This window comes from Mastigoproctus giganteus, chromosome 5 (assembly GCF_048544385.1).
Source record: "Mastigoproctus giganteus isolate SK-2022 chromosome 5, ASM4854438v1, whole genome shotgun sequence".
Taxonomy (NCBI): Eukaryota; Metazoa; Arthropoda; class Arachnida; order Uropygi; family Thelyphonidae; genus Mastigoproctus; species Mastigoproctus giganteus.
The window spans coordinates 35,659,922-35,687,055 of record NC_143579.1 but is presented as its reverse complement, the minus strand read 5'-3'; the positions used below and the strand labels follow the sequence as shown (position 1 = coordinate 35,687,055).

Below are 27,134 nucleotides of genomic sequence, written 5' to 3'. Positions count from 1 at the left end.
GTTATGCAAAGCCATTAGAAAGAGACTCGGAGAGGACATAAGAAGATTTAACACAAGAAAAGTAGAACAAGCATTAAGGGAAAACAAAGGATTTAAATCAGCAGCCATGAGCAGTAATACAGAAAGACAAATGATACTGAAACTGAAGAATAGCGATGGTGTACTTATAAATAGCAGAAGACTACAACAGAGAATTATACAAGGAGCAAGGGAATGATGCCAGCAGTGGGGAAGATGAATCGCAAAGTAGCAACACATACGACATACCCGATATTCTTCCTGATGAGGTAGAACATGCATTGAAGAAAATGAAGAATCAGAAAGTCCCGGGGGAAGATGAAGTCACTGTAGAGTTGTTAAAATTGGGAGGAAGAGACATAACACAAAAACTGGCAAGGCTCTTCACAAAGTGCATTAGAAAAGGTGTGACGCCTAAGCAGTGGAATAATGCAATCATAGTTTTGCTGCATAAGAAAGGAGATAAATTAGAAATTGGAAATTATAGACCAATTAGCTTGTTATCCCACATCTACAAGTTGTTCACAAGGGTCATTACTAACAGATTAGAAAGAATACTTGATGAGAATCAACCGAAAGAGCAAGCTGGGTTTAGGACAGGATTCTTAACTATGGATCACCTTCACATAATATCACAGCTAATGAAGAAAGCAAATGAATATAAAACACCATTATGCCTGGCATTTATGGATTATGAAAAGGCATTTGACTCCATACAGCATAAGGCAATGTTTCGGGCACTGGAAAGACAAGGCATTGATACCCCATATACATGAATTATGATTTTGAAGAAAATATATGAGAGTGCTACCTCCTTTATTAGACTAGACAAAGACAGTAGGAAATTTAAAATTGAGAAAGGAGTTCAACAAGGAGACACAATATCTCCGAAGCTGTTTACTGCTGCCCTTGAGGAAGCTTTCAGACGATTAGACTGGTCGCAGAAAGGAGTCAATGTGAACGGAGAGTACCTAAACCATTTACGATTTGCAGATGACATTGTGGTTGTAAGCCACGATCCCAAAGAATTAGAGGAAAATCTTAATCAGTTATGCACAGTTAGTAAGGATTTTGGACTAAAGATGAATATGGCTAAAACAAAAGTAATGATGAACAAGTATGCCACAGAAAGGGAAATAATGATTGAAGGAGCAGTAATTGAAAAGGTGGAGTCATATACTTATGTGGGACACGTTATTAGCTGTAATAATGATAAATGGCTGGAAGTCAAGAGAAGAATAAATTTTGGATGGATAACATTCAGGAAATATAGTCACATACTGAAGAGCAATATCCCAGTTTGTCTGAAACGTAAAATAATGAAACAATGTATACTCCCCACCATGACTTATGGAAATGAAACTTGGGCACTCACCAAAAGAATGGAGGAGAAGCTGAGAACTACACAGCGAAGAATGGAACGAATCATATTGGGAATCAGACTGTTAGATAAGAAGAGAAACACATGGATTAGGCCGCAAACTCAAGTAAAGGACATTCTTATCAAAACTAAAGAACTAAAATTGTCTTGGGCAGGACACATAGCTCGAAGACATGATGACAGATGGACTAAGAAAATAACAGAATGGTATCCAAGAGGAGTTAGAAGAAAACCTGGAAGACAAAGGCGGAGATGGATAGATGAAATTCATGAGTTTGTCAGTAGTAAATGGATGGCCAGTGCTCAAAACAGAAGGAACTGGAAAGTTGCTGGAGAGGCCTTCATCCTGCAGTGGATTGAAAATGACTGATGATGATGAAGGGCTGGTTGAATAGATTTAAAATCCAGGGAGAAGCCACAAGTGCAGATCAAAGAGCCGGAACTTTCAAAAATGAACTTGTTTAAAATTATGGAAGAGTTATAAATGCATATAACGCAAATATTACAAGCAATATACTTGATCATTTTTTAAAATTTTGATCTCGGAACTATGTAACACTTGTTGAGAAGTATTATGTGTTACATTTCTCAACAAGTTTTTAACATAGATGAAGCAGGACTTTTTTGAAAACGAATTTTGAATGCCTAAAACAAGTTTTGAAAAAAGAAAAAACATGCTGGATTTCAAAGCGCCGAAGGATCGGTTGACTTTATTGTTGGGTGGTAATGCTACGGTGGATTTTAAATTAAAACCCCTTTTAGTTTACCAGAAAGAGGGCCAAAATACAACCCAAAATCGACACATTTTTCATGATTAAATTCATCAATTAAATTAAATCAATTAAAATCATGATTTTAATTGGAATTTCAAGTTTAATTTTGATACATAAGTAGTTACCACATAATTAAATACGTATGTAATGCAGAATATTTTATATGTACAAATATTTGAATATTAAATATTTTGACCGACATTTGTGCATCTTTTCACTACCATTTATTATTAATTAGGAAATATCCTATGGCACCGACTCACAAATACATATGTTACCTTATGGGAATGCGGCGCTTGCTTAGCGCAAATTCACTTAGCACTCTGTTTTTCTGGAACCAATTATCAGCGTTAAGCGGAGGTCACCTGTATTATAATGATGAAAGGAAAGCGACCATGGAAAGTGCAAGTGGTGGTGGTAGTAGTGGTAGTAGTGCCAGGAAACGATACAAAATTGATTTAGAAATGAAAATGATAAAGTACGAAACAGGACAAAGTTTGTCATCTATTGCACAGAATTGTCATCTACTGCACACTAATATTATTTTAAGGGACAGTGCGTGTATAAAAGAACATGTCAAAGGATCGACACATTTAAGATCAACAGTGATCACAAAACAGCCTTTAGGTGCTATATCGAAGATGGAAAAGCTATTAATAATATGGATGGAAAATCAGATTCAATCAAAAGATATTAAGGGTATGTATGGCGAACCCCAACCCAAGTTCATGGCAAGCAACAGGTGGTTTAATAGGTTCAAGCATCATGCTGGTTTTCAGAATGTTAAAGTATGCAGTGAAGCCGCCAGTGCCGATTCTGCAGCTGCAGAAAAATTTTGTGATGTGTTGGGAAAAATTATTGAACAAGGTGGCTATTCAATGCAGCATATTTTTAACGTTGACGAGACTGCTCTGTATTGTAAAAAAATTCCAGATCAAACATACATTGCCAAAGAGGAAAATACAATACCAGGTTTCAAGGCGTTAAAAGATAGGGCCACACTCTTGCTTGGGCTAATGCAGTGGGAGATTACAAATAATAATTATTTGGATATATTTAAAATAATTACTTGGAGAAGACAAAGCTTCTAAGTCAAAACAGATAACTTAATTTTAAAAACAAAAAAATAAAATAAATAAAAAAATGCAAAGCAAAAATGAATTTTTGATTTACACTTCCATATAAACCAAAACTGAATTCACATATTTCCACATAAAACAAAAGTAACTCAGATGCTTTCGTATAAAGCAAAAATGAACTTATACAGTTCAGTCTGGACAATAAAATAAATCTTTCTCATAATCCCATTCATATTTTAACCAGCGAGTTATAAATTACTTGAATAAGTTACTTACATGGGTGGTAGAGGCTGACAGTTTGGGGAATTTCAAAGGTCAGCTGGTTAATTACCTATGGGAGGAGGGAAATGTTTAGGTTGTCCATTTCCTTTTCTCTTATTTATTATTATTATATTTTTTTTTAATTTTCTTCTTATTATTATTATTTTATTCTTATCATTTTTTGTTATTTTATTATTATTATTATTTATTTTATTTTATTATTATATATTTTTTTTTTTGGCTGGTGCAGCATAAGCCATGGGCTTCCTTGTACCATGTGGTCATTGCTAATACTAATAATTTAGTAAATAACATGAATAATGGATTAGAAATGCAATCAATCTTACTTTCGGAGCATCTTCCTCTCTTTTTGCATTTCTTTTCCTATTTAGGCGTGCATAAAACAGTCCAATTTCTTTTCCTTTTAAATGTGCAGGATGACGTGGCTTCATCCTTGAATGTTCCTCTCGTCGATGATAGCCTATAAAATTATAAAGAAATATTTTATTGAATTTTGGGATGGCTTGACCTATCTATGTAAAATTTTATGAAAATCTATCCATTGGGAATCAAGTTAATACATGTGGATAGGCAGGCAGGCAGATAGATATGGTGAAGAGAACTGGTGCTTTACGCTTTTATGCTAAGCACCTAAAAGTGGCAATGGAATTTTTAATAGTAAAAAATAATAAAACTAATAAAAATAAATAATAAGTAACATGTACCTAGTATGAATAAACATTTTACTAGGCAGGTGTCTCTTTATTTTTTTATTCTTATCTTATTCAAAACTTCATAGATATTTTTTAAAATTCACACGACCTCTGAAACAGTTCAGGATCTGATATATGTTTAAATGACTTACAGAACTTTTTGTTTATACTTTTGATACACCCTGTGTGGAGTCATTCTAGTTAATAAACTCTAGATTATCTCACAAATGAGATTTTGATACCATCTAATCAAAAAAAATTGAGCTATATACCTAGAAAATTTCATAAATGACAAAACAAAAATGCTAAAAATTCAGTTATTACAAAAAAAAAAAAAAAAAAATTAAACCTCATGCTTTGTTTTTCTAATGTAGTATTAACAGTGGCAAATGACTCAAGAAAGCAAGCTTATACAGCAACAGCCAAAAAAAAAAAAAAAAAAAAGGAAAACTTCTTTACATCCCCACTAACAATTTATCTAATCTTTCATTATATTTACTCAAACTACCTGCTTCTGCAAAACCACATGGAAGTTTGTTCCAACAATCAATTACTCTTTGGCTGGAAGCAAATCTGTCCTGCAACTAACATTTACCAATATAAATTTATGTTCCCTTATGTGTTGTCCAAAAAAGATCACACGTAAGGATGTCATCAGTATCTACTTTACTCAATTAATTTCAAATCTTAAACACTTCAATGAGGCCTCTATAATAGATACCTAGTTTCCAAACACTACAATTTTCAGAACGTCATTCATCATAAGCCTGTTTTGTGTTCCTGACTAATCTTGTTGCTCTTCTCTGCATCCATTCCAACAGTTCCACATGCTTCCTAAAAATGAGGGTTTTACACCTGTATGCTGTACTCATGATGCAACCTACCATATACAATAGGATAATCATCTCCTTGTCCCTGGCAGAATTGCTGTATATTACTTGCAAAACCACATAAGCTATCCTAGCAACCTGTCTGAGCTGCTCAGAGAACTCTATGTAGGACTATACATTATCCCCTAGGTATTTTTCATTCTCCGCCACCTTGAATATGGTACCACCCAAATGGTATAGGTATATTATTCTGAAATTGTCACTACCCATATATAGTACTTTACATTTATCAACTTTAAACCTTGGTTGCCACTTCTCAGCCCATGTGTCTAATTTTTCTAAGTCTTGTCACACAATAATATGCCCTGATTCCTGTCATTAATCATCCTGCCAATGTTTGTTCTGTATGTGTGTGTTCCTATGGTGTTGAAGGGCATATTAAATATGCAGGTTTCAGTTATAATTAACTGTAAATTTTAAAAGCACTTCTCTGTATGGAAAATAAAACAAAAAATGTTTTGGATAAAGATACCTAACTGCTTGACAAGCTTATAGTAACTTTTGATAAAGAGGAAACTTTTGGACAAATTTGAACTAACCAAGGATTATAATTAACAAAGTACACACAATCTGGCCTGCCAATTTCAGACCCTGTCCAACACTTATAACAAAAAAAATTAGGAAATCAAAACCTTATACACCTCTTTCACTCCTGGATTCATGCTTCACTCAGGTCTGGGCTAAGATAAGCCATGGATGACTGATGAAATAAAATCTCAGATGGTTCAGGGAAACAAATTATTCAAAAAATATAAAAATTGTGTTTTAATATTTGATCATTATAATAATTACAAGTTAGTTATTGTATGCAGTATATTACATTTTAAGCACATTCAATTTTGAATTTTTTCTTAAATTAAAAGATTTTTTCTTTTTCTGGGATTAACAGAAGTTAAAAGTAAATATAGTTATCTCTTTATTATTTAATAACTAAGATTATAACTTTACAGAACACACAATAAAATTTTAATAGTTTTACATTCTCTAAACAGTCTTTCAGTTTTAATTTGAACTGTATAATATTTACTACTCTCTAACCATATACCTCTCTCTCTCTCTCTCTGTATAAATGTATTTCTTCACAGGCACTACCATGCTCACAAGCCTTACATAACAATATATGCAATTTGAACTTAGACAGAAATTTTTTAGGTTATTATTTGTTGTTTTTGTTTTTTTTTTTTTTTTTTTTTTTTAGGAGCATTAGCAACTAAGGCCATATTGCTCCGGGATATGAGGTGGTCATTCGTTGACCTTTCCACATCCTCCGTATTTGGTGGTGACGGGCTCGAACCCCGGTCTAATCAAGAAACGTGTGCTACGCACTGTTGCTCCTTTCCACCTGGCTACGGAGACACTTAGGTTATTACTTAGTATCGGTAAGGGTATCCAATCCTCATGTTGGACAAGATTTTGCAGCTCCAGCAAATGTTAAGTTTTTAATTATATTTAGCTGTTTTATTGACTTAATTGTTAAATTAAATTATTCTCTATAAATAGCTTCAAGCTCCTTGGTTTATTTTGAATTTAGATAGCGATTTTGAAAGTTAATTAATACTTAGTGTCCACAGATTTACCATTCGTAACTTGCCACCATTGTTATAAGACACAACGTACATCCCAAACTAGATAGCGTAAAACTAGATAGAAAAACATGCAGCACTGTATTAGAAATCTGTTAGCTTAGTATAGTATTAACAATTAATCAGTAAAATTTATTAATCTTATTAAATTTCATAGTCAATTAAATTGTACTTTTTTTAAATAAATACATATAACGACTTAGATTTTACAAGCGTAACATTATAAATTAATACATATAACGTGATAGGAGATACGAAAGTCATAACGTAATTCGCAGATAATACTCGATATTGAAATATATATATAGTGTTATAACTGCATTAGGATATAAGTTTAGGGTTATATTTTTGTATTGAAATTTTATTTGAAATTGAATCAAAATCATGACTCAGACCAGAGCAGCAAAGCAAAAGGCTCAAGATAATAGGAGTGCTGTGGCTCAGGGGAAACTGAGGGGGGGAATGGTTGTCCTCTAAATCAGCCTTTTGAAATGTATTGCTTGTTTGATGTTTGTGGATCAATCAGGATCGGTGCATGATATTGCCAAGGGGAATGTCTTTGTGTGTGTGTGTGTGTGTGTGTGTGTGTGTGTGTGTGTGTGTGTGTGTGTGTGTGTGTGTGTGTGTGTGTGTGTGTGTGTGTGTGTGTACGTGCTATGTAAGAGTGTGAGGAAATCGGGTACCAACTCAGAGTTGTTATGAGCCTATATGAGAGCTTGAAGGACAGGGTGGATGCCCTCAAAGGATTTAAACTGAGGGGTCCATCAAGCTCTCAGCTGCCCATATCAATGCCAGAGCTTGCACTTGAACATCACACGACACAGCAGCAACCTCCAAGGAAGAATGCGCTGGTCCCACAGGAACTAGTAGTTGTCAGTGACTCTATTGTCAGGGAAATGGAGAACATATTGTGCAAAAAGGATAAGTGGAACAGGACCAGGGTATGTCTGCCAGGGGCAGAGGTTGATGATGATGTAGAGCAGATGTCATCTTTTAAGGACAAAAGGTGATATTGTTGTACACATTGGCAATAGCGATATTAAGAGTAGGACACAGGCAGAATTACTTAACAGTTACAGGTCAATGTTGAAAAAAAGCCATCAGTTAGGGCTGAATTTTAAAGTGTCTGCAATTCTGCCCAGTCAAGATAGGAGGGAGTATATGATGAGAACCTTGTCAATCAATTCAGCCCTGGAGAGATTGTGCAGAGCTCCAGGAGTAGAATTTTTCTCATCCTGGTCTGTGGTTATTAACAGGAGAGACTGCTTCTACAGGGATGGGATACACTAAATAGAAAAGATGCAAGAATATTTGCTTATGCTATTGAGGCAGTGTTAGGTGGGTTGGAAAACTGCTAACTTGAGGGGGGGCGATACATGGACTAATAGATTAACAGCAGCTGCAGGCAGAGGTGAAAGTGATTCTTGCACCACTTCTACTGGAATGCACAGCAGCCTACAAAACAAGGTGAAGGGCATTTCAGAGACTGCTGGGAGTCATTGCAGAACGTTTTTCAAAATTTACATTAATTTTTTTAATTAATTTTATTTAATTTTTGAATTGTTTTTAGAATTTTTAATTAATTTTTGAATTGTTTTCAAATTGAATTTTTACTGTAATTATTTTGCATTAATATTTTATTCGTTTTAATTTTTTTTATCATACAAAAGTGTTCTACGTATCATACTGAGGTAAATTTCTGTTATTTTTCTACAAATATTGATATCGATGTAGAACATATTGAGTGTCATAGTTCTGTTATATACTATCAAATGCCTTAAAGTAATTAAAATCACATTAAAAAATTAAATAATTTACTGCTGTTACATTAAACATAGTAGTAACCACATCTATTGTATTTCTTTTATGCCTGTACAGTAATAAGACACTTAAATGAATCACGGAGCCAGTAGAAATATAACACTGATATCCCAATGCTACAGACAGCATAATCAAACAGACAGAGATGGTCACTGCTTTGTCGGTGTGGATGCATTTCCAATCAACATTACACAAGAAATTCTTTTATCATAATACAGTGGATTCCGGTTATTTGGGCCACCGGTTAATCAGGGCAGCCGTTTATTTGAGGCAAATCTTAAAAAACAGAAACCAATCGAGAAAATAGTCAGGGTTTATTTCGCTTAATTGGGACAGCATGAAGTTTAATCGGGGCAGGAGACCGCAGCACTGGAGATTACCCTACGATTGTCTCCGACGGTACCAAGTGGTTCGGTCGAAATTTTGGAGGTCACAACCATAAAACAATAAAAACAATTAGCAGTCACCTGTTTATTGGGCTTTTCTGTTAGTGCAATCTATCATAAACGAACAGTAAACTCGATCTTATTTAATTTGCGATAATATCGACAGCTGGAATTCTGTGGGTTATTATGGTGAAATGTGTTTACACTTCCATGAAATCTTCAATCATATAAAAAAATTAATTTTCAGATCTCTTCATTCCTATTTTTAAAGCTTTGTAACTCGTTACTCCGTTCGTGTTACTTGCAATTTGTGTGTGCCGTGTTCTTTGTTATTGAGTGCTTATCTTTTTACTGTTTTAAATTTTAACCCCCACCCACAAATGTCAGTGAACAGAAATGTCAACTAGTTCGTATGTACATATTACAGTACGTATTAATTATTCCGATTATCATGTATATTCTTCCGATTTTCATGTATCATTTAATTTTTTTTAATTGGTAAGGTAATAAAGGGTAAATTTGTGCTTAATATATGTTTGCTTTTATAGCCTGTGGATAATATTCCTCCTATTTTTGCTAATTAGAATTGCTGTTTAATAAAATTAAAATTCAATTCACAAAGGTGATCACAATGACCGGCACTTACTGCACATCGTATAGTAAATGGTACTTTACTATATTGAGTCTGTCGTAACGTGATTTGATTGTACAGTGAACCAGTTGTAAAGGTGGGGGGGATACATTGTATTTTTAACTATTTATGTGAAACTTTGGATAATTGGGGCAGCCGCTTAATCGGGCCAAAATGCACTAGTCCCGATGTGTCCCAAATAACCGGAATGGAATGTATTAAATAAACAGCATCATTAAGAACAATCTTATAACATTTTTAACCTTATATCAGGCACATGGTACAACTGCAGATCAGATAAATTGAATCCATCATTTCATCTTCTCAACCTTCAACCCATGCACAGTACTAAGTTTTGATTTTGATTTGATTTTGGTTTCTATGGGCCAAGGGCAACTAATGCAATGATATGCCAAGTCCAAAATTTAAAAATAATAGGACACATGTAACTTAAAAATGATACATCAATAGATACAAATGGCTAAAAGCCAAGTAGATTTAAGTCAAAATAAATCGGAGTCCAAGTAAAAAAAATGCCTGGCCCTCTCCTCCTTGAATAACTCATCATGTGTGAATGTAGATACAAAATACTCATTTAGTTTGGCAGCTATCTGAGAATGATCATCTACAGTCAAACCATTGATATCAAATGGACCAATCTGATTCATCCCCTTCCTTTTAGAGTTTATATACATAAAGAAGTCTTTGCTGTTTTTCTTTGCATCCTTTGCCAAAGATTTCTCGTAATCTGTCTTCACTTGCCTAACCTCCTTTGTGACTTGATTACAGATTAGCTTGTATCTACAATAGGTTTCTGTGTCACCTGACAATTCATGTGCATCCCATGCATTTTTCTTCTCTGCCACGAGCCTCATTAGTTCGTCTGACATCCATTTGGGCCTGAACCTAGAGCAGTATTTCTTAGTTGGAACAAAAAGCCTAGTAGCTTCCAAGATTTCTTTCTTGAATGCTTCCCATTTAGAATTTGCCGTTGGTAACATCATCAGTTGGTCCCACTGTATAGAACCTAAAAAACTCTGAGACCACTGTAGTCGCCTTTACAAAAGCAAAAACCCTTCCCTTTATCCCCGATGGTAGTTACATCTTTAAGTAAGTGCCGATCGGGCTAGCCGGGTGGGTAAAGTGCCTGCCTGGCAACCCAAAGGTCGCGGGTTCGAATCCAGCCTCGGGATTGGATCAGAGTAGTCCAAAAACCTTGAGAGATGCATTATGGCCACAGAAGCCGATGCGCCAACAACAAAAAAAAAAAAAAAACATCTTTAAGTAAATCCCACATCAGTACACCGTGATCACTGCTACCTAGTGGTTCCTTTGTCTGTAAATTCTTAATGCATGAATAATCACTGCTGATAATCAGATCAAGAGTACTACTCCCTTTTGTTGCCTCTCTAACATGCTGCTGTAGAAAACAATCATCCAATAAATCCACAAAAGCCTTCCTAGTGTACAAGTGACCAACTAACAAGTATATCTTGTGACCAAGTGACCAACTATATCCAAGTACAAGTGACCAACTATATCTGGGAAGTTAAAATCCCCCATTATAAGACACACTGATTTACTGGCCCACTATTTCTCTGTATAATTGTTCATTGTACTCATCAGAGTCATTAGGCCTATAACAAACTCCTACCCTCATTTTTGCCTTCCCAGCACTTATGTCACACCACACTGACTCAACATTGCACTGTCCATCTATGTCGACTGGATGCACTTCCTTAGATTTTATGTGTTTCTTAACTAACAGCATAACCCATCCTTCCTATCCTGTCTACACAGTGTACTCCCCAAATTTCAATTCTGCATCCCTTATATCTGAGTGGCACGTCTCTGATATCCCAACAATATATCCGCTTTTGATGTCTTGACCAGCACTTCAAATTCATCAAATTTATTTACTATACTCCTTGCATTGGTGTACATGCAAGTATACATGCACCCATTCTTACTCTTGGTTACTCTAACACAGCCATTTGTATTTACTTGTTTCATAACTCCCAGCAGTTCCTAAAATCCCCAGCAACTAGCTTTCCAGGCTGCTGTTCATTCCAATAGAAGCAGTGCAAGAATCATTTCCACCTCTGTGTGCTATTAATCTATTAGTCTGAATCTCCCAAGCTAGCAATTTTTGGATCCACCTAACGCTGCCTCGATAGCATCAGCAAATATTCTTGCATCCTTTCTATTTAAGTGTATCCCATCCCTGTAGAAGCAATCTCTCCTGTTAACAATCAAAGACCACACTGAGAAAAATTCTACACCATGAGCAATCTCTCCAGGGCCGAATTGATTGACAAAGCTCTCATCATATACTTCCTCCTATCGTGTCTGGGCAGGCTTGCAGACACTTTCAAATTTAACCCTAACTCACGACTTTTTTTTTCAACATTGACGTGTATTTGCTTAGTAAATCCGCAGATCTCCTACACTCAATGTCATTGGTGCCAACATGTACAACAATATCACCTTTTGTGCCATTAAAAGATGATATCTGCTCTACAACGTCATCAACTCAACTTATTCCACCTATCTTTTTTTGCATAATATATTTCCCGTTTCCCTGAGAATTGGGTCACCAACACAATAACTAACTCCTGTGAGACCAGCGCATTCTGCCCTGAAGGTTGCCAACTCTTCAAGCTCTCATAGACACCCATCAGAAAGTTGAGTTGGCACTTAATTTCTTCACATTCTCTACACATAGCACAGAAACAAAGACATCCTCCATGGCTAGATCATGTCCTGTTCGAGAGGGATCCACAAATATGTTGCATTTTGCACATTTTTTTAGACTGTGACGCATCGAAGAATTGTCCCCTTTGGTTCTGCTACAAATCACAGCACTTTCGCAAGTTGCTTTGCTGCTCTAGTCTGGGGAATGATTTCTGTTTACATACAATTTAATTAACAATAAAAATTAAAAGGATTTATAAATGTAATTGATTAATTGCCAATACTGTACTAAGCTAACAGATTCCTACTACAGTGCAATGTATTACACTATCTAGTTTTATGTTATGCCTTACATTATCAAGTTCGAGATATACATAATGCTATTCCGTATCGATACTACACAATGGCAGCAAGTTTCAAACGGTGCAAGTTTTACCGATACTAAGTAATAACCCACAAAATCTCTTTCTAAGTTGAAAACAAACTAGGTATCATAATTAGGAATATAAAGCTACTTCTAGAAAATAAATTAATATGCCAATTTAGTCAATAAATTGGTAAAAATTTAAGGAAAACTTCTCTGTTAGCTGAAGCCATAAAAACTTCACCAGTACTGAGCTGGATCATCTTATAACATTAAGGCAATTGGCACAGATGTTCAGAATATCAGTAGAAAGCACGCATGGTGTTCTCCATGACCATTTGCATATGACACGTGGATGCTGGGTTCCAAGACTACTCAAACCTGAGCAAAAGCAAGTTTGTCAGGAGCTGCAATGGATGGTTACTGAAGATGGTGAGGTTCTGCACAAGTTGATAATGACAGATGAGACATGGCTTCATCATTCTGACACAAAGAGTAATGTCATCGCCAACACCAAAAAAACAAAAGTTGTGGCTTCTGCAGAAAAGGCTATGACATCTCAATTTTTGACATTCAAGGAATGGTTTACCAGCATGTTGTGCCAAAAAGAAAAAAAAGTTGGTTCTGCAATTTGAAGTTGGACAGTAAAAGGATGCTGATGGGTTGCAGCACATGTTGGCACAACCAGTCAGCATCCTTTTACTGTCCATCAAGAGTGAAAAGTCAGAGAGAAAACTAGACACCAATTACAAACAACGGTCAACAATCCATAAGATGGAAGCTTAGTTAGAAGACCTTTATACCAAACACAATCAAAAGCCTATTGAAATGCCAAGAAACTGCTTGAGTTTCACTAAACTTTTCCATTCAATTGTCCATAGATGGGTAACATAAACCACCACTATATCACTAGTTGATGAACAATAACAGAATCCATATTGGCAATCAATGATCACATGGAAGGTTTCTAGATAGTTTAAGAAATGGCAGTTAATGGATTTCTCCATTATTTTAGAAAGAGTAGAAGTGCAATGGGAAATAACTGGGTGGGAAGGATTTGTCATCCTTTTTAGGAACTGGCTGGATATGAGCAAATTTCCAAGCAGAAGGAAAAACATCATTGGAATAAGAAAGTTAAAAAAAAAAAAAAGGTGACAGAATAGGAGTAAGTTCATGAGCACAGGTTTTGAGAACAAGTGGAGAAATACCATCAGGACATGAAGCTTTCTTGGCATCAAGATCATTCACAATTCTGCTGACATCCTCTTGACCGAAGGCCACAGATGGCATCAAGCATCTATAGTGTACTGGGAATGATAGGGAATAGTCATTAATAAAAGAAAAGTAAGATGGCAGCAGATCAGCTTTATCTTTAGCTGAGGTGGCAATAGAACTGTTAGGTTTTAAAAGAGGTGGGAGTACAGATGGGCAAAAGTTGCAGCCAATAGCTTTGGCAAGAAACTAGAATGCTCAAGTAACATTTGGTTAGGGAACAAGTTTTCCACTCTTAGCCTGTTAAAATACTAATTTAGACTGATTAATAACTGCTTTGTAATTGCTGCAAGCTGTGGTGTAGATAGAATATGAAACTAGAGATTTGAATGCTAGACAATTGTGATATGCAACATACTTATCTTAACAGCACATTTATTGGAAAACCAAAGTTTAGATAAAGAACGAGGTTTTAAGATAAAGAGTGGAATAATGGAATTCATCCCTACACAAATAATTTCACTGACATGATCCAAGCTAAAACTGACATCAGAAGATTTAGAACAGTAATCCAAACAAGGAAGGAAAAACATAAACCTTGCAGACCATCCTACTTTGCAATTCCTGTAATGTCAAAGAATATGAGGCTAATAATAGCCATGAAAAAGAAGAGAACATCAACAAGCTATGATCTGAGGGGCCTAGAGGACCACTCACCTCAACTGTCTACTTTTGAAGGGCTGTTCGTGACAAAAAGATCAAGCATTGGCTGTATGGTAAAGACTGTTCTGGTATTCTGATTGGTAAACAAAAAATATGTGCAAGAGAATTAGTAATTGCAAAAACCTCAGCAACTTGACCAGCTAGCTCCATGTAACTATAAAACTGAAGCCAGCTGGAATTGTGAACATAAAAATTGCCAAGGAAAGTTAACTTACTGTTAACTTTCCTTGGTAATAAATATGAGTTTCTAAGGAAGGAAATCAAAGAATTCTAAATGATTAGTAGAATTGGAAAATCGATAAAAGTAACAGAAGAATCTGACAGAATGGGATAGAGAGATTTTAAATCAGAAAAGATTAAAAAGAGAAGATTTCGAATAAATGAGACCCTGACGGGTCTCATCAAGTATATGATATCAAAGTTATTTTCGGCATTCAGTTCTTTTGTGACCAAATCACAGTATCCAATCAAATTGGTCAGACAAGACCTCTCTTTAACAAACCCATGCTGTTTCTTAACTGTTACTCAGCCTTGTCTAGATGATCTTGCAATGCTTCTTTAACCAGCGATTCCATTATTTTCCTACAACACAAGTTAAACTAACAGGTCTGTAGTTACTTGTGTCACCTTTTGAACTCTCTTTGTGAATTGGTGATACATTTGCACACCTCCATACATTTGCACACCTCCATTCCTGAGTCCAAGGAAGCTCTCATAATTATGACTAAGGGTTTGCAAGAGCATATCAGAGCAGACATATGCACAAGCTGCATCTTTGAAGTAAAAGGAAATATACAGCAAATAATTAGAAAAACAGATGTGCAGTGGTCAAGTCAACTGATAATTGGTATTTGGTCAGAAAAAGAAGTGGAGTTTGGCAGACTCTAATTGGAAATAAACATCACTGAGACTGGAAGTATGATTATGTATATTTGTAAAATGAACAAGGAAGTAAATAGACTGAGTAAGTGAAATGTAGATGGCATTCCGGCTCTTGCTTAGACAACACACAGAGACAAATTTAAATTGTACGAGAGGTTTCCGAAAAGTAAGGTAACACATTTTTTTTCTTAATAATGGTGAAAGGGAATGAGATGAAACGTGGTGGACAGATAGACCCATTAATAACGTTAAAAAAGACTGCCAGTGCAGTGTTGCGGTACTGTTGCCTCACAGCAGATTCCAGTTGCAAAATGGCAGCTACCGTGCAAGCGTGGTTCAAAACAGATGTTCATGAAGTTATTCACTTTTTTGCAAGCAAAAGGGTCTTCACCAAGTGACATTCACCATGAACTGGTTGCTGTGTATGGCGAAAAGGTGGTGACAAAGAAGGTGTGTTTTTGGTGCAATGAATTTAAAGCGGGCCGTGTTAACATTGAAGATCAACATCGGGCAGGCAGGCCTTCATCGAGCAAGACAGAAGACAACATTTGGCGCATTAAGGGCATCATTCTTGAAAACAGGCGAGTGAAACTGCGTGAAATTGCACAAATAGTGAATGTGAGTAAGTCAACTGTTCACAATGTCCTTGGCTCTCGAAAGGTGTGCTGCCGCTGGGTGTCAGAGGAGGACAAAGAAAAACACATGGGGGTGTGTCTGGAGAACCTGTTGCGATAAAGCGATGAAGGAAACGATTTTCTCGCTTGCATAGTCACTGCAGATAAAATGTGAGTTCATCACTTTACCCAGGAGACCAAACAAGACTCCATGATCTGGAAACATCCACAATCTCCTGTGTGCAAAAAATTCAAGACTATTCCCAGTGTCCAAAAAGTCGTGGCCACAGCGTTCTGGGATTGTCAATGCATTCTGTTGGTGGATTTCTTGCTGAAGGAAGGCACAATCAATGCACAGCTTTACTGTGCTACGTTGGAAAAACTGAAAGCCAACATTCAACGCAAGCGGGCAGGACGACTGACAAACAGCATGATTTTGTTGCACGACTGCACAACTCCACACACTGCCCACACCACTCGTGAGTGGTTGCACCGTATTCGTTGGGAAACTCTGTCACATATCCCCTACAGTCCAGACTTAGCACCTTCAGACTTCCATTTGTTCGGCCCTCCGAAAAAACATCTTTCAGGAAAGCATTTCAACCACGGATGAGGAAGTTCATCAGGCAGTGCAATGTTGGTTACTGCATGTGGGCACGGACTTCTTCAGTACTGGTATTGATAAACTGATCCATCGTTAGGACAAGTGCATCAATGAAACTGGAGACTTTGTGGAGAAGTAGTGCATGTTCACTTATTTCTTGGTGTGTCATTTCAACTTTGTATTATTAAACATCATCGAGAGAAAAAAAAATGTGTTACCTTACTTTTCAGAAACTCCTTGTAAAAGGATGGCTGGTAGGATAAATGTGCAAAAATTTGTTTTCAGCTAGAAAGTGATTGATGTTTGGAACAAACTTCCATTTGGTATTGTGGAGGTGACCAGTTTGAATAAATTTAACAAAGAATTAGATAAATTATTAGACGGGATAGACAAATCATGTGGCTATTTTTTTTTTTTCCCTCTAATGCAGTATAGCCTGCCCTCCTAGCATCATTTGCCACTACTAATACTTCTGTTTGCTGGAATATGCTTTTTTTTCAGAATTATTCACTTCCCATGATGCCTTCAATCACATTAAACAAAAAAAAAAAAAAACAGGGACAGGATTTTCATCTTAACACAAAAAGCTAATAATTATGAAATGATTAAGCAAATTAAGGGAGAGAAAGCAGAAAATCTGTGTGCAAGATTTAGATTTCTTTACATTTAAAAAAAAAAATGTGAATCTGTATCCACATGGGATTAAATTTTTTTTTTTATATTAAAAATAACAGGCCTATATGCAGGATATCCCCTGGGTTCACTGGTCACAAGTTCCTGCATAGTAGCTTAGCAAATTTTGATAATAGCCATAGGGATATTGTGCATAAACTGTGCAATGACTATTAGATTCCTTTCAATTAAAATTACCAAAACAAACTAAATGTAATCTGCTGTAAGAGTAAACTTTATATGGCACAGAAATTCTTCTAAGGAATACAAATGAGCAAGGCACAGTAATTTGATTACCATGAGCAGTGATGATTGTCAATTAAATGCCAGCAGTTTCAGTGAGATCTCGAGATGAGCTGCTTCAAGTAAAGTGCTTTTATATTTTAAAAAAAATCTATCATTTTCATAAATTCAATTTATAATAATAATTTAAAAACATCTTTAAGAACAACTCACCTCTTTATTCCACTATTTAAATTTTCATGTAGTAAAAGATTAAATTAAAAGAAAGAAGACTATTAAAAAATAGTCTTCTGTCGAAACGTAAGTGGAATGTTGACAACTGGCAATGTAGTGACTAAGGCCAGATTTACACATAAGGTAAACAAGCTATAACTTAGGGGCCTCGTTCCACCTTAAATTCTTTTTTAATATTGTCACAATGAACCGGTGAAGGGCTTCATACATGTTATAGTTTAGGGTCACAACAAGTTTAAATCTGGCTCTGGCAGTGACATAAATCTAAGCTATAATCACCAGCTATAATTCTTCACATCATCTTTCTATTAAAAAACAGATTTACCTTTATCCTGACAGAAATATCTTCTTGACATTTTTGAAAATATATGCCTAAACAAGAAAAACTATAGTTAGTTTGTGCAAATGTATTATACAGCAAACTATTCAAACATGAGTGTTATAATAAATTTTACTGTATAATAAAAATAAAAAAAATTATGGGAAAAAAGTTTATTTAATTCTCATGAAAAAAAAACGATATGAAATAAATTATAGATTGACTGAAACGTAAGTGGAATGCTGAAAAGAATGCAATCTACAACAAAAAAAAACAGAAGGGAGGAGTAAAAACTGATGAATTTTTCATCCCTTCATACCACTCCTTTTAATTTACTAAGATGCAAACTGATGAGATTTTTCATCAGTTCGTACCCCTAGTAAATCAGAATAAAGTGTCCCTAAGAGTCCCATGTTTGATATGATGTGTGAGAGAAATATATGAGAGCAAATTAAAATACTTAATATGCAAATAAGCACACTCAAGTAAAATTATGTTTAACTAATTAGTTCAATGAAATTTAAAGAATACATCGATACAAATTTCTTCAAACTATTTTATTCTAGAACACAACATCAACATCTTTACTCGCTCTATCATTGTTATATGATGAAACCAGAACTCAAAGAGGTAACAAAATGTTGATTGTTGTGTGCTTGAATTAATTTCATTCAGAGAATGCCTTTTTTTGGCATTCATTTGAAGAATTTCATTTGTGTAATCTTTAAATTTCATTAAACTAATTAGTTAAGCATAATTTACATTAATTTCTATGTTCATTTCCACATTAAGAATTTTAATCACGTTTCTTTTAACGTTATTACAGGAATTGGCAATTATCAGTCGCATACCATAGGAAAGTTTAACATAACTTTTTGAAGTGACATGTTTCCTAATTTCAAGCTGCCTGACACAATTCAATTGGCAAACATTACTTGGTACAGCAATCAAAGTAAAAGTCACTATCACCAAAACTGAGTTGAGAGAGAGAAGAAAATCTGTATGCAGGATTTAGATTTGTTTGCATTTAAAAAAAAATGCAAATCTGTATCCACATGGGATTTAAATTTTTTTTATATATTAAAAATAACAGGCCTATATGCAGGATATCCCCTGGGTTCACTGGTCACAAGTTCCTGCATAGTAGCTTAACAAATTTTGATAATAGCCATAGGGATATTGTGCATAAATTGTGCAACGACTTTTAGATTCCTTTCAATTAAAATTACCAAAACAAACTAAATGTAATTTTCTATAAGAGTAAGCTTTATATGGCACAAAAATTCTTCTAAGGAATACAAATGAGCAAGGCATAGTAATTTGATTACCATGAAAAGTGATAATTATCAATTAAATGCCAGTTTCATTGAGATCTCAAGATGAGCTGATTCAACAAATCACAAGTTTCTTACAGTCATATTCAATTACAAATGCTCAGGAGAGGAGTTACTTCTACTTCAGCAAACTACTCGACTTCCACAACCCAGATGGAAGGCTGTTCCAACAATTAACTACTCTCTGGCTGAAAAGAAATTTTCATACATCTATAGTGCAATCATACTTTTCAATTTAAATTTCTGTCCCCTTATATCTGTTATCCAAGAAAAAATGAGGATGTAATCAACATTTAGTTAATTAATTTAATGTCTTAAACACTTCAATCAAGTCTCCTTGGTGGTGCCTAGTTTCCAGATACTGCAGTTTGCAAAATTCAAGTCTTTCTTAATAAGAGTATCCTTTTGCCTCTGAATGCATGCATTCCAACAGGTCTACATCCTTCTTAAAATGAGGCATCCAGATCTGTATGAAAGTACTCAAGATGGTGGCCTGACCATTACAAAAGAAAAATCAAATGAAAAAAATTTATACATGTAATATTTTTAGACTGCTTATTGTAATTATTGTAATTAGACTGCTCATTGTAATACTTATGCATTCCTCTCTAAATCTATAGGTGCTGGGCAATATTTGACTTCAAATGTGAATTCAGCTCAAAATCCAAGAGGTTTACCATATTTTGGGAGCAAAAAAAATCAAAAGCTTAAAATGTGAACAAAATAGCAGTGGTTATAAATGCCATCTGATAACAGACTGCATCAAATTTCGGACTGACATAATTGATGATGCAACAGCATTCAGTCATATAGTAATGTGAAATTATTTACATGGATATGAAATATTTCAAAAAAGGCCAGACCATAAATAAAAAACGTAATGATATATCAAATTCAGAGAAATTAGGAAAAAAAATAATAATAATACCTTCGGAATGTCAATCAGCTATATCCTAGAATAGATGTTGGTTATATTACACTAACAAAAGTTGCAATACAATCGCATGCAACTGTTCGTAACAGGTATGAACAGGTTGTCAGCCACTGTATACTGCAGTGCACTAGTCTGGAAACTAGTGCTGACACTGTGGATAGATGTAGAAAAGAGTTGCAGCAATTGTTAACAATAACAGGATAGCGTACCTATTGATTTAAGCATTAGGCATAAGTCAAACTAACAAGAGCTGTGATTGTTAATCAAACTAACAGGAGTTGTGATTTTATGATCATGCCCAGTCATCTGTTATTTTACCCAGTGTGTATATATCTATATATATATATATATATATATATATATATATATACACTCAGTACACTGACTAGCTAATGAAGGAACACCCCACCCTAAAAGCTTCTATTTTATTGCTTTTTATATTTTTTAACACCTTTATGTATTTTAACACTTTTATTTTATATCTGTTTTATTATTTATATATATATTTATTTATTTATTTTAATAAAGTTTAGCTTAAACCAGTCTGTTGGTTGTTACTATGTAATCCCCAAGCACGAGAGGTATTAGAACCTATAGTACTTAGAACCGTGCTTGGTTGGAGGTTGAGAGACGAAAGAAGATATTTGTTAACATTGGGCTTGAACTTCTGTAGACTGTAATTTTCAGGAAATACATATGCAGATTGTTCCAGAAAACGGCAGTTAGATGAATAAATGAGGAAGATGAAAAGTTGGTTCTGTGAGTTTGAAATTGGACAGTAAATGGATGTTGGCTGGTAGCGGCGCATATTTGGACTTCAGAAGAACAGTGCCCGTGGAAGTATCTGTAGAAGAGGCGTGCAGCAGAAACAGTATGTCTATGAGACAACGAGTGGAGAGACTCTGTTAGAGATGAATCATTAATTAACCTAACTGCCCTCTTCTGAATGGAATCAAGAAGCCTGAGAGAGGATTGGGGGCACCACCCAATGTGGGAAAAATATTCCATGGCAGGGCAGATTTGTGATTTATACAGAGTGAGCAGCTGTTCGGAAGAAAAGTAACGCCGACAGCGAAAGAGAAAACCAAGTTTTTAGATGCAGAGGAAGCAATATTTGTAATGGGCTTCTGCCAAGAGAGATTAGAAGTCAGGGTAATCCCCAAAAGAGATATATCATTTTGCCTAGAAATCGGAGTGTCACTAAAGATAAACATAGGAGCAGAAGAATCCTTTTTTGCGAGATATAAGACAAGACTGAGTTTTAGAAGGGTTGAAATCAACTAGGCTGTCTTTGCCCCACTGAAGAATTACCTGGAGATCGGCATTTAAGGAATTGGTAGCAGATATTCGAGAAGTTGAAGCTGATTGAGCAGGGCAAGGTTCCTTAAAATGGAAAGTGGAATGCAATGTGGTATCATCGGCAAAACTATGGATAGGATTTCCAGTCAATGGAAGAAGGTCATTAATATACAGAGGAAAAGAGTGGGGGAAAGAACTGAACCTTGGGGGACACCGCCATTAATGGAGAAGCTAGAAGACAGAGAGCCATCTACCATTACCCTCAGTGAGCAATCAGAGAGAAAACTGGATAACCAATTACAAAAAACAGTTGGCAAACCATAAGATGGAACCTTGTTTAGAAGACCTTTATGCCAGACAAGATCGAAAGAAATGAGATGTCAAGAGCAACTACTTGTATTTCACCGAACCTTTCCATTGAATTAGTCCATAAATGGGTAACATAAGCCAGAATATCACAAGTAGATCAACACTGACAGAATCCATACTGGCGAACGTTGATCAGACGGAAGGTTTCTAGGTAGTTTAAGAGCTGGCGGTTAATTGATTTCTCCATTACTTTAGAAAGAATAGAAGTAATTGCAATGGGACGATAATTGGATGGGAGGGATTCGTCACCCTTTTTGGGAACTGGCTGGATATGAGCAAATTTCCAAGCAGAAGGAAAAACACCTTTGGAATAAGAAAGTGAAAAAAGGCAGCAAAGAATAGGAGTAAGTTCAGGAGCACAGGTTTTGAGAACAAGTGGAGAAATACCATCGGGACCTGAAGCTTTCTTAGCATCAAAGCTTCGTCTAAATCCTTCTGACATCCTTTTGATGGAAGGCCACAGGAGGCATTGAATGGAGCGTGTTGGGAATGGTGGGAGGTGTTTTACCAAAATCATTAATACACGAGTTGGAATAAAAATGGGACGCTAGCAGGTCAGCTTTATTCTTGGCTGAAGTGACAACAGAACCATCTGGTCTGGACAGAGGTGGGAGCTGAGATGGGCAAAAGTTGCGGCCAATAGCTTTGGCAAGAGACCAGAATGCTCGGCTACCATTAGGGCAAGAAGCAAGTTTTCTAATCTTAGCCTGTTCAAATTCTAGTTTGGACTGATTAATAACTGCTTTACAATTGTTGCAAGCTTTGGTGTAGGCAGAAAATGAAACTGAAGAATTAGAAACAAGCCAATTACGATATGCAACATTCTTCTCTTGAACAGCCTTAGCACCTTTATTGGAAAACCAAGGTTTAGATAAAGGACGAGATTTCAAAGTAGTGTGGGAAAAAAGGATTCCATTCCTGCAAGAATAATTTCACTGACACGATCTGAGGAAACATTGACATCAGAAGTTTTGAAACAGTAATCTGCCCAAGGAAAAGAAGAAAAGAAATCTCGCAGGTCATCCCATTTTGCATTCTTGTAATGCCAAACAACAAGAGGTTGGGAATAGCCATGAGATAAAGGCTCCATTGGAGAAGAGACAATCACACAATTTGTGATCTGAAGTGTCTAAAGGAACTCTCACTTCGACCGTATACTTAGAAGGGTTATTTGTGAGAAAAAGATCAAGCGTGCTGGCTGTATGATTAGGATTGTCTGGTATTCCTGTAGGTAAATGAACAATCTGTGCAAGGTCATTAGTAATTACAAAAGCCTCAGCATCTCGACCAGCTGGGTCGGTGTGACTAGAAAACGGAAGTCAGCTGGAGTTGTGAACTTTAAAATCACCAAGGAAAATAACCTCACTGTTAGGAAAGTTAGACTGGAGAAAGTCAAGTTGCAAAGAGAGGAAGTCAAAGAGCTCCAAGTGATTAGTGGAGTTGGGAGAACGGTAGAGACAACAGATGAATTTGACACAATGAGGTAGAGAAATTTTAAGCCAGAGAAGATCAAAGAGAGGAGATTCCAAATTGCCAAGTCTTTGACAGGGAATATCAGAACGGAGATGAGATGAGCAGTAGTTGCATCTGAGATGAGCAGTAGTTGAATCAACCGATAACCGAGATTCTGTCAGAAAAAGTATATGGGGTTGGGCAGACTGCAAGTGAAAATGGACATCGCTAAGATTAGAATTGAGACCATGTACATTTGTGAAATGAATTAGGATGTGTTTGGGAGTTTAGATCTTTTCGCAGATAAGCTTACTGTATTGGTTTGACAATTCATGTTGTATTCAATAGTAAGAAAAAGTAGGGAGGGAGGGGATATGCTGTATGAAGTAATGAAATTTTTGATTGTGGCATACACATGGTAAAAATATACCAAGATCCTTGACATAACGTGGCCTCAACAATGCTCCCTGCATACACACTACTCGAACTCCCTCCAGTCACTATCTGGCAGAGTAGAGGTAGCAATATTATACACTAGCTGATCCAGAAGCCTCCTGGAGAGTTACCAATAGGTTTAATCCGGTGAACTAACTAGTGGTCGGCCTGCGAACACCGTTTTAGACCTGTACCCTCGAAATGTAAGGAATATTGGATCTCGCCACAATGTTCATCATAACCTCAAAAGTCATCAATAGGGAAGATAGGGAAGGGTTTATGCTCCCTTAGGTTCACAATCTGAACAAGTGGAAGAATCCCATCAGAATTCAGCATGCTCAACCCATCAAGGCCTAATACACCTCAATCAGATCACCTCGCAGGGGCCTAGTCTCCAGCCGCTGCAATTTGCAGAACTCTTCTTCTCTTGTTCTCTCTCTGGTGCCTCCGTAGCCAGGTGGGAAGGAGCAGCAGTGCTAGCACATGCTTCTTGATTAGACCAGGGTTTGAGCCCATCACCACCAAATACGGAAAGGTCAGGGAATGACCACCGCATATCCCGGAGCAATATGGCCTTAGTTGCTAATGCTTCTAAAAACCAAATAACAAACAAACATGTTCTCTCTCTCTCTCTCAGGGTAATTAAGAATTTTTTTTTTTTTTTTTTTTTTGGCTGGCGCAGTAAAAGCCTCAGGCTTCCTTGTCCCTTATGGTTAATAATAATACATATATATTTTTTTTTTTTTTTTTTTTCAGTTAAAATTTTGCTTTCTGGTAGAGTGATTGGAATACATACTTCCATCTGGTGTTGTGGCAGTGAATAGTTTCATTAAATTTAACTAACGATTAGACAAATTATTATAGAAGCACAAATGATGTGGGTAGTCTTTTTTTTTTTTTTTTTAAGATTCTACTTTATTATTCACAATCCTATCTGACAGCTACCATTATTTCGAGCATTTACGAAGAAAATACAGTACAGCATATTGCTAAATTCGGCACTGAAATATATCACAACATATATGTCACTCTAAAAACATTAACGAGCAAAAATTTCCGTGAATACCTTAACTAGCATTGTGAAATATTCCACTTATGGTTAGCTAGCAGATAAACTGTCCACGTTGCGAACTAATCTGCTATCCTGCCGGACGCAAAACTCTCGTATAATGATGCTAACGTATTTAGCATCTGAGGCATATGATGCAAGAAAGAAAGCTGATGCAGCATCAGCCAAAAAATAAAATAAAAAATTATTCCCATTTCACCCGTCCATTCGCTCCAAAAGTTTGTCCAGTTCTTCCTTGAATTTATTAAGTTACTTTAGAAGGCTGAGATTTAGAGAAGGGGGCTCCTTCCCCCAACTCAACTGAACGAATCTTTTAAATGTTTGGAATGTTTACATTCGAGATGATACATGTTTTTAAATATCGATTAAAACTATTAGAATTATAAAAATACTTTGTAAGTCATAACATTTTTACCTATATATAGTGAGTAAACGTCCAAAGGCCACTTTGTTTGTTTATGTATTAATAACTGACACCGAAATTAAGGTCCACTTTTAACGATCTCACGGTAAAGAAAATGAACTGTCAACTTCGTGGAAGAGCTAATTACCAATACTGAGTAACTGAAGGCACCTGAGACGGCTACTGAAATTGCACGATTTTTAAAAAATTTCAGTCTACTAATATAATTTATAAATATACAAGAAATAATAAATCCCGATGGTACCTAAAATAAACTAAAATTACCTCCATAGAAATAAGCTAATACGAAAATGATTTAATTCTGAATACTGCTGCCATCAATTGGCATATTCCAGAAGCTCAAGCGGCCGCGAATTCAGTGTTGCCAACTCTTAATAATACTTCCCGCTAGCCGCATGCTCAAAATCCGCTATTTTTAACACTTAACCCGCCAACTTTTTAAATTTTCATTTGGGTTAAATCCTATTAATGAGCACCATAAAAAAATTTAAGACCCAACATTATGTCCAGACAAAAACCTCCAAATTGCATATCAAATGCAGTTTATTCTGAGGAAGAAGTCAAAAATAACAACTACCGTTTAACGGAATTGATGTATTTATGCAGTGGCAATATTAATCACTTGATTTCTTGGTTGGCGAAAAATCACATTTGCAAAGTACAACTTTTGGTGAAGTTTGCAAACTTGAAATGCGGCTAACAAAAAGTAAATGTAAAACTGATATGTTTAGATGGGGTTGTAAGAAACCTTGCAGTAAAACAAAGAGCATTAGACATAAATCATTTTTTGATGATAGTACATTAGCAAAACGAAGTCGCAAACGCCATTCGGCAGCATTAAAGAAGAAGAAGAAGAAGTACATTAGCGTTATCTCAAAATGTATTATTTCTATACTTCTGGTCCTAAGATTTGTCTCGAGATAGCATTTGCTCTTCATTTAAATATCAATAAATAAATAAAAACAACAACAAAAAAAAAACACTGTTATTTGAAAATGCAAAGATCTGCATGATATCAATAATTGATTAAGATAGTTAACTAGGGCGATTTCAGAAAACAGTGTTTTTTTTTTTTTTTTTTTTTGTTGTTTCTGCAGCATAAGCCTCAAGCTTCCTTGCACCGTATAGCTAATAATAAAATAATAGAGGACGACTAATAGGAACACAATCGGTTTTTGGTGCATTCGAAAGAATTACCAAACGATGTTTTTTTTTTTAGTTCCCGTAGAAAATAGAGATAAAACAACTCTATTATCAATTGTAAGAAAGAGAATATTGTCAGGTACAAGAACCATCAGTGATGGATAGCCTGCATATAAAGATCTAAAGATCTTTACCGAGACATTAATTATACCCATGATGAGGTTATTCATCGCTATAATTTTGTTTCTCCAGATGATTCAATTACGACGAAGAAAAATAATCCAATGGCATTCCTTTGCGGTTTCAAAAAAGGTGGGGCTAATTCATTAGAATTTTTTCCACATTTTTAGATTTGATTCAATAATTTAAAGCTATGAACCAACGGTCATATCGTTTGACCGCGAGTGTAACTACGTATTGAAATTGTTGTGGTTCCCCTCAGGGGATCCCTGAATAATATAAAACCGATTCTTCGCTTTATAAAAAAAAAAACTATTAAATAAGATATCCCTAAACTATTAAATAAGATATCCTACTATGTTTACGATGTATATCAATAAAACATTTCAATTATGAAA

At 35.7% G+C, this 27,134-nt stretch overlaps 1 protein-coding gene across 2 annotated transcripts in view; it reads right to left on the bottom strand.

Annotated features, from left to right (window-relative positions):
- LOC150085302 (ATP-dependent DNA/RNA helicase DHX36-like) overlaps positions 1-25,683 on the bottom strand; it is a 458,954-nt gene extending 433,271 nt beyond the window's left edge. For both annotated transcript variants that reach the window (XR_016546967.1, XM_090373980.1), the window contains exons 1-3: positions 25,405-25,683; positions 18,104-18,150; positions 3,860-3,993 (exon numbers count right to left, since the gene is read on the bottom strand). Coding sequence is in view for 1 of the 2 variants with exons in the window: in XM_090373980.1 (XP_090230106.1) it covers positions 3,860-3,993; positions 18,104-18,134 (165 nt within the window). In the remaining variant the exon portion in view is untranslated. The remainder of the gene's footprint in view (positions 1-3,859; positions 3,994-18,103; positions 18,151-25,404) is intronic.
- Between the last annotated feature and the right edge of the window lie 1,451 nt (positions 25,684-27,134).